General features: G+C 27.7%; 2 protein-coding genes across 3 annotated transcripts; one reads left to right on the plus strand and one right to left on the minus strand.

The window, feature by feature from the left end:
- Positions 1-118: 118 nt before the first annotated feature.
- LOC127278333 (putative uncharacterized protein DDB_G0291812) lies at positions 119-12,109 on the plus strand. Of its 2 annotated transcripts, none has more exons than XM_051300016.1 (8): positions 119-266; positions 418-542; positions 1,959-6,392; positions 6,477-6,673; positions 6,878-7,056; positions 7,180-7,390; positions 7,533-7,676; positions 10,769-12,109. In XM_051300016.1, exons 3-8 carry the CDS (start codon positions 1,991-1,993, stop codon positions 10,919-10,921), a joined length of 5,286 nt encoding a protein of 1,761 aa, XP_051155973.1. In that variant the 5' UTR covers positions 119-266; positions 418-542; positions 1,959-1,990; the 3' UTR covers positions 10,922-12,109. The 2 variants fall into 2 exon arrangements, with proteins under 2 accessions (XP_051155973.1, XP_051155974.1); XM_051300017.1 differs by having other exon boundaries at positions 127-266; positions 394-542.
- On the minus strand, positions 7,702-9,495 carry LOC127278334 (kappa-scoloptoxin(11)-Ssd1b-like). Its single transcript, XM_051300018.1, has 4 exons — positions 9,064-9,495; positions 8,781-8,984; positions 8,498-8,710; positions 7,702-8,034 (listed from the first exon to the last, which is right to left on the minus strand). The coding sequence occupies exons 1-4, from the start codon at positions 9,187-9,189 to the stop codon at positions 7,843-7,845; spliced, it is 735 nt and encodes a 244-aa protein (XP_051155975.1). The 5' UTR covers positions 9,190-9,495; the 3' UTR covers positions 7,702-7,842.
- Positions 12,110-13,212: the final 1,103 nt, after the last annotated feature.

Consider the following 13,212-nt stretch of genomic DNA (forward strand, 5'->3'; position numbering starts at 1 on the left):
ACAAATTTGATTGGTGGCTCACAATAGGACAAAAATCAATTTGTCCGATAAAGCATAAGATAGAAGGGGATACATATATATTCAACCTATTGTAGAAAGACCTTTAAAAAATTGCATTCTGAATTACCCTTTATTCATCCACAACTACCAGAGAATCAACCATCCGAATAAAAATTGGACATGGCTGACGATTTTTTATTATCCTACAAATTTTTTTAAGGAAACATATAATTAAACTTTTGTAAGAGATAAAATAGCAGTTGAAGGTATGTTATGTCTACACATTTATGATGATTAATTTTAATACGCTATTTAATACTACAAAATGGTATTGTTATTTGATTTAGATAAGTTTAACATTACAACACAATAATTTAAATTTTTTCCCCTTAGGTTTTCTATCTTTTCTTTTTGCAGGAGTCTTATTACACAAAGGTATTTGAAACTTACTAAAGTTCCTTGATTGAATACTGATTTGGTTACCATAATTAAGTACTACGTTTATTGTCTTCTGTTAATTATGACTTTTGTTTGGCGCTGTCGTAAGTAGTTTTACATTTCTTTTCATTAAGACTAATCTACAAGTTTAAAATTTTAACAAAATTGCTTATCTGACATTTCTAAAAATTGAAAAAGCAATTACATACACAATTCTATATATTAAACAAAACGATACACGTAATTTCCACGAAATGGTTTTTAACTGTTATAATTTACAATCTATTCCTAAATTCTTGTAAAATATGTATATATAAAATTTAAAATATTGCAATAAAACGATATATTAAAACTTTTAATACATCTTTTCAAAAATAGCTTCATAAAACAAATTAATAACATAACCTCCAAGATAATGTGAGATAATATAGTTATACACTGTACAAAAATCTTTGTGTAATCATATACCTACAATTTGTATTTGTACAAAAATACGTAATGCGGATACTTAAAAAGTACAACAGTTTTACACTTTTAAAATATCAATATTACAGCTGTAATTACTTTAATTACCATATTTAATCCGTATTAATTATTTTTTAAAATGTGAGCTATACTCTTGGCATTTCAAAAACTTTATTGATTGAACAATCCAAAAAATAAGCTTATAATAAAAATTATATACAAAAGTATGTGATAAGAGTAGTATTTGTTACATATATATATATTCTAACGAATCAATTTTTACAGTAATGTTGAACAATGCTTTGTCATACTCGTATGTTTACTTTTAAACGGAAAAAGTTTGTTAAAAGAAAATATAGAATTTATATTGAATAAAGACAACTTAAACTTCATTAAACTTTGTAGCAGTTTTTGCTATTCAGATATTTATACAAAAATTTAAAGAATATAAAAAGAGGCTGGTAAAAAACTGTAGAGATTATTTTTAAATAGAACTGGGTAACTTATTTTAATAAACTTTCAACCATATCCATTAAAAACTTTATTTATTAAAAATGAAGATTTATTATAATATTTAAACAAAATATATAACACAGACAATCATTTCTTCATATTAATTAAGTTTTTGAAATTTTAAAATCTATAGTCAACTTTTTTTTAAATGACGCAGATTAAATCATTAATTAAAGGAAATAAAAATTAAATATTTATTTCCAAACCACATACGAGAGAAATAAAACAAGTTAATTTTACATCATTTTCTGTAATAGCAGAAAGAAAATAACTTTTATTTTGATATATTACACTGAAACAATATTTATAAAACAAAAAAAGAAAGTTTTGTAAAATATGTATTTGATAAGTTTTCCATTGGTTTTCTTTAATGACATATAAAGAGGGCCTAAGATATTTATAATTTTCGTGCCTTTATTATTATATACAATCACAGCAACTTTATACTAATTTAAATAACTTACACTCTAATAAATACGATTAATTAATAATTAGATCCAGATGTAATAATAATTTAAAAAACATAAAAAATTACTTTTCAGATTAAAAACAGGTTTAAAATATCACGTACATTATGGATGCATCATCTGATTGTATGTCAGAAGAAGCTGTCAATGAAAGTACAGACCAAACAACTAATTGTATGAATTTTTTACAAGAAAAATCTGAACAAGAAGAAAATGGTCATATAACACTTTCAGCTTGTGCTTCTGACGATTGTGGAGACGGTACTGGAAGTGATTGTATCGGTATTATGTTGCCAAACTTAGAAACTTGTATCCAACAAGATGAAGAAAATGAAAATTCCATGGTAGAAGCCTATGAAAGTTCAAAACACAATATTTATCAGTATAATGAGAACCATAAAAAAAATGAATTATCAAATAAAATTGCAAAGTCTGAAATGAGTCCTAATAAAATTGTACAATTGAATGATGTTCAAGTTATCAATGTTGTAATGCAGGAGGAAGAACAAAACGACCAAGATCTCAGTCAAGTAATTAACACACATCCAGATCAAGAAATGGTTCAAAATATAGAACCATTACATTTTGATGAAACCAATAGTGAAGAAAATTTAGATTCTCATATAGATCAACAAGAAAAGACGCAGAATGAAGAGGATAAGAGGAAGCCGATTGAAGAAAATATTTCAGTAAATAATTATGAAATGGAGGAAAGTTTACACAATGATGATGATGAAGAAGATGATGTAAACGAATATGCTACAATGTCGGTTAGTGCTAATCAATATAATGTCGATGACGAAGATGAAACTATACATAAAGAAACAATTTCTGATTATGAAAGCTACGTTGATAATAATAAAGAAACAGAATCTCTACAACACAGTAATTCTGAATGTGAATTGAATGACGAATATACACATTTAACAAATCCACCAGAGATCCAATTAACAAGTGAAGTTTTAACTGAAAAACATCGTTCACTGGACCATGTTACTTCATCTAGTTCCACCTATGAAGCCTATTCAAATGAAGTGGCTGCTCATAAAAAAGAAAAAGATAAAATGCATTTAATTACTACTGGCTATCGACAAAAAAATATTATAAACATAGCCGCAGCTTCTGCAAACATTGATATTCAAGATGATGAGCCCAATGAGATTATTGAACAAGAAAGAAAACAAACAACTGATAATGAAGAACATTTAATTCAAGAAAATGTCGAAAATAGTGAAAGTGAATTGGGTAATGATGAATTGGTTGAGAACAATGACGGAGAAATAATTATGATTCAAAAAGGAGGAGAAGAAACTGCAAGTGAAGTTATAGAAGAGATTTATTTTATTCAAGATGTTAGCGGTTGCAGTGATAATAATTATGAAAAAGATAAAAATACCAGTAATAGCGATGAAAATATTCAGCAAAATGATAATCAAGATGAAGAAGAAGAGGAAGAAGAAGAAGAAGAAGAAGAAGAAGAAGAAGAAAATGATAATAATTATTCAAAGACAAATGAAAATACTGTAATGAAAAAAAGTAACATGTTGGAAAAATCAAGAAATGTTATACAGGATATTTTTGATGATTGGGGAGATGAAAATGCTGATGAAGATAATCAAATATTTTCAAACAAAATTCAAGATACCGTAGAAATTGAACTGAATAATCTTCTTAATGATAATATGAAAAAGCAACCAGTAACAAGTAATGAAACATCACTAAATGAAAATAAAAACTATAAAGATGAGAGTGCTGTTATTTTAAACAATGATGAGTGTGTTAAAAATTTAGAAGAAACTCGAATCAGTATTGAAACCTCAGTATCTTCAACATCTTCAACACCTTCATCTTCTTCATCCTCGACTTTAGCCAAAAAACAAACAAGAAATTCTAAACAACAAGTTCCAAGTTATGTTCAACCATATGTTCGAGGAACATACTCCTCATCAGAATTATTTTTACATTCTGATGAAGAGGGCAGTTCCAAGAAAAAATTGCAATCACCGAGATTAGGAGTAAAAGTTCCAAGCCGCCACTTGAAAAGTCAAATTGCAACACCTGCTGAAGTTACGGAAGTTTTAAAAGAACGTCTCCGCGAAAAACAAAAGGATTTAAAAAGTCCACAAGCTGCAGACATTGTCTTTGTTAAAAAACTAACTCAAAGATTTGCAAGTAAAATATGTGCTGGTGGCACAATGCCTGTTCCTGCTTTAATTCCAATACAACAATCTCGTGATGATCGTGCAGGTGTTGACAATGACAATCCTGACAATAGGGAATTACTTGCTATTTTAGAAGGAGACGTAGATCCAGATTGGTCGAAACCTCAATCTCTAGCAGCTGCTGGTTCAGATGAAAATAATATGACTGTCGATAAAGATCATAACAACAGCAGTGGTGAAAATAGTAATATATCAAAATTAAATTCCGCTGCCCAACGAGAACTTGCTTTAAAACAACTTCTTGAAATGCCATCTACAGGAAACAAGAGAATAAAGAAAAAAAATTTGAAAAATGATTCAAATAAAGTTGAAGACATTGAAAAATCAAGGTTGTCAGTAAAAGAATCTGAAAAACAAAAATCTAAAGAGGTAAATAAAAAAGTGGAAACTATTAAACAAAAAAGAAATTCTTTATCGACGTTGTTGTCAACAAAAGGGGCATCATCATCATCATCATCATCATCATCATCATCATCGCCTACTCAAAAACCATTAAAAGAAAACGATTCTCAAAATACACCATTAATGACAACAGCAACAAGCACATTACAAATTCGTCGAATTGATGAAACAAGATCTGGAAGAAAACGTAAACCAACTGAAAAAGCACTTGAACAGTATGCTTCTAAACGACAAAAAACAATCAAAACAAAATCACCGCTTAAACAAGATTCTGAAATGAAAACAGAAAAAGGTTTAATACTTGGTGCCACCAGTTCAACTAAGAAGAAAAAATCAAATTCTGAACAAGTTTCGATTTCTGATACTTTAATATCTAATAACGAAAAAGAATTAAAAGAGTCTAATAAAAAATGTATAGATTCCGTTGATGATAATGATGATGATGATGATGATGACGTCAAATTGACATCTTCACCATCAATAACACCAACTAGTATAAAAAATGAAAAGAATTTAATACCAGGTCGAAAGGAAAAAAATAACTTTTCATTACCTACAGAAGAAATTACTCCAAGAAAGTCAACAAGTGTTATTACAAAAAGAGTGTTGACGCCAAGAACAATGACGACAACAATTAAGACAAAAAAAACGATAAATATGCAAAATAAAATATCGATACCAGCAGCAATGTCGTTAAATAAAAGACCAGTTGGTAGACCAGCTAAAGTTAATGTTTCTAAATCACCAGCAGCCAGTTTTGGTAAAGAAAGATTAACTTTTAAAAAAACGGAAAAGCCTAAACGGAAAAGAAGGACTGGAATTAAAGAAATTGACAAGTTATTACAAGATGAGGGTGTTGTAAATCTTTTGTATGATGTGGGACAGCCAAGAAAAAGGCGTTTGATTCCAATTACAAAATCACAAAAGAAAGTGATGGATATAGAAAAAGCAGAAAGAGATTTAGATCTTCGTAAAAAACTTGTAAAAAGTACGGTACTTGGATTGCGAGACATTAAATTAGATAAAATTGCATTTCGCACAAAACGACGATCAAGTCCTCTCAAAGATACTAATGCAGAAGAAACATGTGCTGACAAAAGAAAAAATTCTACTGAGATAACGCCCACTGAATTTATTTACCCCGCAAAAATAAGAAATGCAGCTGATGCTTCTGTAATTGTGAGAAGACATTCCTCTAGTTCATTTTCAAGTGTTTCTGGTAGTCCAAGAGTTAGTATTGACAGTCCTTTAGAGGTGGGAGGACAATCTAACGACGAAACTAATCACGGATTGCGGTCGAAAAGAAAGCAGTCATCTGATAAAGATACAAAGCATAATATTTTAGAGGTAAAACGCAATAAACAATCCAAAGTCTTAGAAAATTCTACAAATACACTTGTAAATGCTAAAAACACAAAATCTACCAAAATTGATTATACTCAATCAGCTGAAAAAATAAGCCCAATAAAGAAGCAAAATAAGGACGAAATTGATGAAAGAAATAACAAAAAAATTATTAAAAGTTTAAGTTTTTCAAATTTGAATCAAGATAATGGTGCTAGCGGTAGTGGTAATACAGTCGACAACTTGGATAAAACTGATAAAGTTACTACTAGATCAAACGGTAATGCAGCTAATCAAAAAACATTTTCACCAAACAATAAGAAAAGAAATATCAAAGAAAAGTCCAACTCTTTGACATTAAACAACACGAGTGCAACGGAAGAAGAATCAGCTAAGAATCAAGATAAATTATCTGCTTGTTTGGCAGAAGCAGCAACAGCTCTTAGTAGTAACAGTACTATCGCTTGTAGTATAAGCAGTACGGGCAGTGAAATTGGACACGCTTCAAGTATTGGTGGTTCAACAGGTTGTAAAAATAAAGGTATATATGTATAAATGTTTAATAAGTAATTTAACATAACATATGTAATACGTACTATCAAATAAATCCAATTCTATATTTAAGCCTTTACAAATGATGTCAAAAAACAAACCGATAAATATAATAATAGTAGTAACAACAACAGCAGCAATAATTCAACACACGGTGAGACATCTCTTTTTAGCGACAATAAGGAAATAAATGTCTGTCGCTATGGAAACCTTGTACAATTGATATTAACTCCATCGTCAGCAAAAATAACAAACGGAATTACGTTAAAGGTAACAAAACTAATTGTAGAATGATAGAAATTTTTATAATGTTAAAAAAAGTATAATTGTGTACTAAAAGCACCTCAATACAAAAAGAAGAAAATCATTATTAATTTTGCATAAATGTTTCAAATATTTTCATTAATTAGCATTCCGTTCTCAAAAATTATTATCTATAAAGAAAAAAAATTGTATAATTTCTTGTTTTTACAGGTGATGCAAGAATTATGTGATACATTATCAATACTAAAAACAGATGAGGAATGTCGCGTTGTTCTTTTGACGTCTAATGGTGGAACAAGCTTTTGTGAAGGCCTCGATCTTTCCACTTTGTTACATGCTAATAAGGAGAAACGTAAACTTTATGCCGAAGAAATGGCAAATGCTGTTAAGTAAGTAATATATTGTTATTTGAACAAATATATATATATATATATTTATATATTCTGATCTAGATAAATACTTCTTTTTGTGTAAAATTGTAACAAAAACAAATGTTTTTAATGTTCTTGTAGGGAATTTATTAAATGCTTGGCAACATTTAATAAGCCACTTGTAGCTGGGGTTCAAGGAGCTGCAGTTGGTTTAGGTGTAACCATTTTACCCTTGTTTGATTTAGTAATAGCTAGTGATAAAGCAACATTTTATACCCCTTATGGTAAACTGGGACAAATACCTGAAGGAGCGGCGATAATGACACTTTCCCATGTTCATGGAAGTGCAGTTGTGAGTAAAATTAAAGAAAACATATTACTTTCGATAAAACAATTTTTAACAATTCTTTACACAATTTCTTGGATAAATTAATTACTATATGTTATGTAAGATGAAGATTATTATTTTATTGATAACTAACAACAAACTGCAGGCTAGTGAATTACTACTTGGAGGAAGAACGTTGACAGCAAGTGAAGCGTTGAGAGCAGGTCTTGTTACAAGGGTACTGTGGCCAGAAAGATTTCCATTAGAATTATTACCTTCAGTAAAGGCGATGAGTGAGCAGTCTTCACAGGTAAATTAATATTATAATATTTTTTAATACATTTAAAAGGTTTATTTACTCTTTGAAATAAAAAACATATATATGTTATTATTTAATATTAAGATATAGTATAACATAATAATAACTGACGTTGAAGACTTAATTTAATAAAATATTTGTTAAAGAAACAAATATATTATGAATGTGGAATGCAATATGCTTTAAACGCTGTTCCTGTGTAAGCAAGTTCATGTACATAGTTTTCGGCTTCCTGCTTATTTGTTTGAAAAATACACCAGTGCTTTTCTGGACAAGTACAACGATAATATATAGAGAATAAATCAGTTCTAACGTGACCACAAAATTCAAGGGGATCACACATCCATTGCTGTAATAAAAAAAATTCAATCAGTAAATGTGACGCTCCACGGTGAAAGGGACCTTAAGTCAAGAGCAGCTAAGGTCTCTTTCACCGTGGAGCGTCACAAATATGTATTAACATATAGTTTTTCAGATCACTTATATAATATGATTTTGCTTTTAAAAAAATATATACATGATTAGTTAAACATCTTCAATGGTTTAAGAAAACTCTGATAAAAGTAATTAATGAACATAATTTAAATATTTTCATTAATAATATAATTTTCTTTATACCTTTATTTTGATACAAGTTATTTTATGTGGTTATCCAAAGCGAAATACGGTTAAATTGATTTGGAATAAAATAAACTCTAACTTGACAAATAATATGCAAGAATTAACAGTAAGATTAACAGTGATTTAACAGTAAGACAATATTAAAATTCCTTTTTATAAGTAAAAAATAAACTTAAAAAATAATTACTTACTGTTGCACATTTATAAACTTGTAAAACTGATTTATTTTCTATATATTTGGCTTTTTGAAGTATCCAAAAAAAAGGATTTCGACATTTGCAGTTTGCTTTTATTGAAAGTGGATATTGTAATGAATTGTTATGATTACTTTCTCCCAAGAAAGTAATAGCTGATTCTTTACTAGAACATATTTTCATATTTTTCAAATTTGTAGGGCTGCAAAACTACAAAAAAAAAAATATATAAATTTTTACGTTACTAATTGCAAAAGATTCCAAAAAAAACAAATCTCACCTGAAGTACTGATCTATTATTAATTATAATGGAAGAATCACTACTCCTGTTGGAAGTTTTAATATAATTCCAGTTCCAAGGACATTCCCGTCCTTCTGTACATCGACACAATCTTTCTGTTAATGTTGGAAGCCAAAAACGGTTGTGCACAATATTACATGCTTCATTAGGTTCACAAATACCAAGCCCACTCTCACCTTCAATCTAATAAATATACTATAATATTGTTATCATTTTCATGTAAATAGTTTTTCATTACGAGCTAAAAAAACATAATACATACACCCGGTCTATATGCAAAAACAACAGTGCTATCTTTGCTTTTAATTACAACCTCTCTACACTTAACTAAAAATGTCAAAAATATGGACAATATTATAAAATGTTTAAGAATAAAAATGAAGAACATTGCTCTAGAGATATTTTACAACTACTTTCAGAGTTTGCTTAACTTTTACCTAACATACTCATAAAACGAAAATAAAATCACATGTAGGTGGGACCACCCACCTATATAATTATAAATGTTATACACTTAACCAACACCTTTCTTTATAGTATAATCCACTCAAAGATGTGATTATGTAATAAATAAATTTATTTAATATTGTTTTCTCTAAAAGTTTACAGATAATTATTCTTGAATTTGATATATTTAGCTTCAACTTATTGCTAATTGAACTTTTTTCTAAATTCCTCAATTATCATTTTTATATCGTTTATATTCCCTGCTGTTATGATATCGTCGTTTACATATTTTAAACCATATGGGGCATTCCACGGGAGATTTTCATTCAAAAATTTTTTTTCCCCGAAACATTTTTTTCGAAATCTATATGAAAAATAAGGATATACGTATTTTTTTATTTTTTTATTTGATGAAAATGAAGGAAGTTATGATTTTTTGAAATTTAACGTCAACGATGAAAGTGTGTTTTTGGGACATTTTTTAATCTATTGTACTAATAAATTAAAAATTATGTTATATATGAAATTTGTTCATTTTTTCTGAAATTTTTCAAATATCTGCTCAAAAATAACGTATCTATAAGAGAAGCAACAAAAAAGTTGAAATTAAACTTAAAAAGTGAGTTTTCTCAAAAGAGACACTTTCGATTTTTATTGTTTTTTTTTGCATTACAATCTTTGGTGACTGAAGAATTTTTTCCCCTATCTGCGAAAGTGGTACTTTTAGTTTTTAAGTTACTATTTACAATCTTTAAGCTCGACGTAACGATTTTTAGTATGTTTTTATGAAAATTAAAAAAAAACAAATAAATAATAATGGAAAAAGTTTATATTTGTAAAATAACTGCTTAAATTCTGTGAGTCGTACTAAGAAAATTGTAAATAGTAACTTAAAAACTAAAAGTACCACTTTCGCAGATAGGGGAAAAAATTCTTCAGTCACCAGAGATTGTAATGCAAAAAAAAAATTAAAAATCGAAAGTGTCTCTTTTGAGAAAACTCACTTTTTGAGTTTAATTTTAACTTTTTTGTTACTTCTCTTATAGGTACGTTATTTTTGAGTACATATTTGAAAAATTTTTTAAAAAATGAACAAACTTCATATATAGCATAATTTTTTATTTATTAGTACAATAGATTAAAAAATGTCCCAAAAACACACTTCCATCGTTGACGTTAAATTTCAAAAAATCATAACTTCCTTCATTTTTATCGAATAAAAAAATAAAAAAATACGTATATCCTTATTTTTCATAAAGATTTCAAAAAAAATGTTTCGGGGAAAAAAAAATTTCAATGAAAATCTCCCGTGGAATGCCCCATATATTTTTGTTTTTCCTATTGCATCTGTATGCAATTCTGTTGCACTTTAACTCCTTAGTATTTTCTTCTATTTTAATCTAGTCCTAATCTTTTTTGTCATAGCTCCTTCTAAAAAATAGGGTGTTGAATATTTTTAAAAGATAATCATTTTATCATTATAAATATTGATCGAAATTTTTTTCCTTCTAATTTTCTAGTCAATGGAAGCAACAAAGGCTCTTTTGCGTCAAAGTCTACGTGACAAGTTAAATGCCGCTTTGGAATCCGAAACTCATATCTTGGTAAAACATTGGTGTTCAGATGAATGTCAAATAGCCATTAAAAAGTATACTATCAAACAAATTGAGTGAATTTCAGAAATAAACATGATAATGTTGGTGGTTATAATAAAATTCCGAAATAACAAGAATACATTTGTATTCTTATTGTAAATCTACAACTCTGCAATTCATTGTTTATTGTATATACATCTAGACACACATACACACACACACATATATATATATAAATATATATATTTAAGTGTAGTAATTGCACTATACATTAATCTATTAATTTTTTCAATTAAAAACAAAAAAAATAATTCATAAACTAGTGTATAAGTTTTGTTTCCGCAAGATAAAATAATGAAAAAAATTTCTTACTCAGAATACATTTCTGACTTACAACGTGTACACAAATTCTTGTTAATAATTTTTTATCAATTATGCAGAATATTTAAATCACGAATAAAAATTTATGTGTTATGAGAATATGAGTTCTAAAAAAATCATCATTTTTATCGTGTAATTACAGTTAGAAATGGTCCTCATCCATAAAAATATAATACATCTCTATTATTTAAAAATTTTTACATTTGTATCATTCCATCTCCATATAAACTATAAAAAAGAACCACAAGTATATATAATAAATAAATTCTTAATTGAATCGTTTTAAGTTAAGAGTAATGAAATATTTTCTTATACCTTAAAAATTTTGAAATAAGGATTGGAGAAAGTGTAAATATATAAAACACCAAGAATACACATTTAAAAAAATCTAATTATATTAGCATATCTCAAAATATATTGACAACTATGATTTAAAAAAAATCAGATAAATTCTATAATTGTAGAAAACTAAACAGAAATTATGCTAAATACATACATCACTATAATAGACATTCGTCACAGACGAAAACAAAACATACACAAATACACACACACATATATATATAAGTTAATAAATAAAGCATTGGATAGATATTAATTATAAATAGTGACATAAAATATAAAAAGGAATATTTTAATAATAAGACTTTATATAGTTGCAAAAAATAATTAATATGTACACTCTATTCCTCAATTATAAATATATTAAAATATTGTTAGATTCAAATAAAAAAATATACTTTAAATTCACAATTTTCTAATCATTTTCAAAAAATTATCATGCGACAACATCTAACAAAATAAATGTTAATATTTATTTTTGTTTCGTCTATTACCAATCAATAATGTTTTGAAATTTTTAGAATTAAAGTTTCTAATAAAGTACATTTTTAAATTTATTTTTACTATTCCTGGTAAAATTTTGATAACCTATAAAAAATTTTGTAAAGATAAATTACAAAAAAATATTTAATCACAAGCTATAATATAAAAAATTGGTCAAGTACGAGTTACACTCGCTTACCTAGGGTTCCGTTCACAATTATTTAAATTTAAATATTTAAATATTTAAATATAATATTTCAAAAAGGTAAGCTATATTTTTTGTGAAATCTACACATAAAATTAAATATGTGTACCAAATTTCAGCTTCTTAGCTCCAGAACTGTAAAAGTTAAAGCGGGGAAGGGTACGTTTTTCCGAAATTTCGAGTTTTTGGAATATAACAATATTCAATTCAATTCCAACCAGATTCCCTACAATTTTCCTTACTTGCAACATTATGCAGGTATACCAAATTTGAACATCCTAGCTCCAAAACTCGGATCGGGCTGTCAATTTTATTCTACACTTTTAGGTGTATTTTGTGCAAGAAATTGCAATAAAATAGTCTGCCTAAGAAAAATTAAATTTTTTTCAAAATTTTTTTTTGCGAAAATCGCTTTAATGGTCATAAAATTGGTGTTCCTCTACTCGGATCGGGCTGTCAATTTTTTTCTACACTTTTAGGTGTATTTTGTTCAAGAAATTGCAATAAAATAGTCTGCCTAAGAAAAATTGAATTTTTTTGAAAAATTTTGTTTGACGAAAATCGCTTAAATGGTCATAAAATTGGTGTTCCTCTACTCGGATCGGGCTGTCAATTTTTTTCTACACTTTTAGGTGTATTTTGTTCAAGAAATTGCAATAAAATAGTCTGCCTAAGAAAAATTGAATTTTTTTGAAAAATTTTTTTTGACGAAAATCTTTTTAATGGTCATAAAGTTGGTGTTCCTCTACTCGGATCGGGCTGTCAATTTTTTTCTACACTTTTAGGTGTATTTTGTGCAAGAAAATGCAATAAAATAGTGTGCCTAAGAAAAATTGAATTTTTTTGAAAAATTTTGTTTGACGAAAATCGCTTAAATGGTCATAAAATTGGTGTTCCTCTACTCGGATCGGGCTGTCAATTTTTTTCTACACTTTTAGGTGTATTTTGTGCAAGAAAA

This window comes from Leptopilina boulardi, unplaced genomic scaffold (genome assembly GCF_019393585.1).
Source record: "Leptopilina boulardi isolate dan_hultmark-lab unplaced genomic scaffold, ZJU_Lbou_2.1 LbouV2_202, whole genome shotgun sequence".
In the NCBI taxonomy this organism is placed as follows: Eukaryota; Metazoa; Arthropoda; class Insecta; order Hymenoptera; family Figitidae; genus Leptopilina; species Leptopilina boulardi.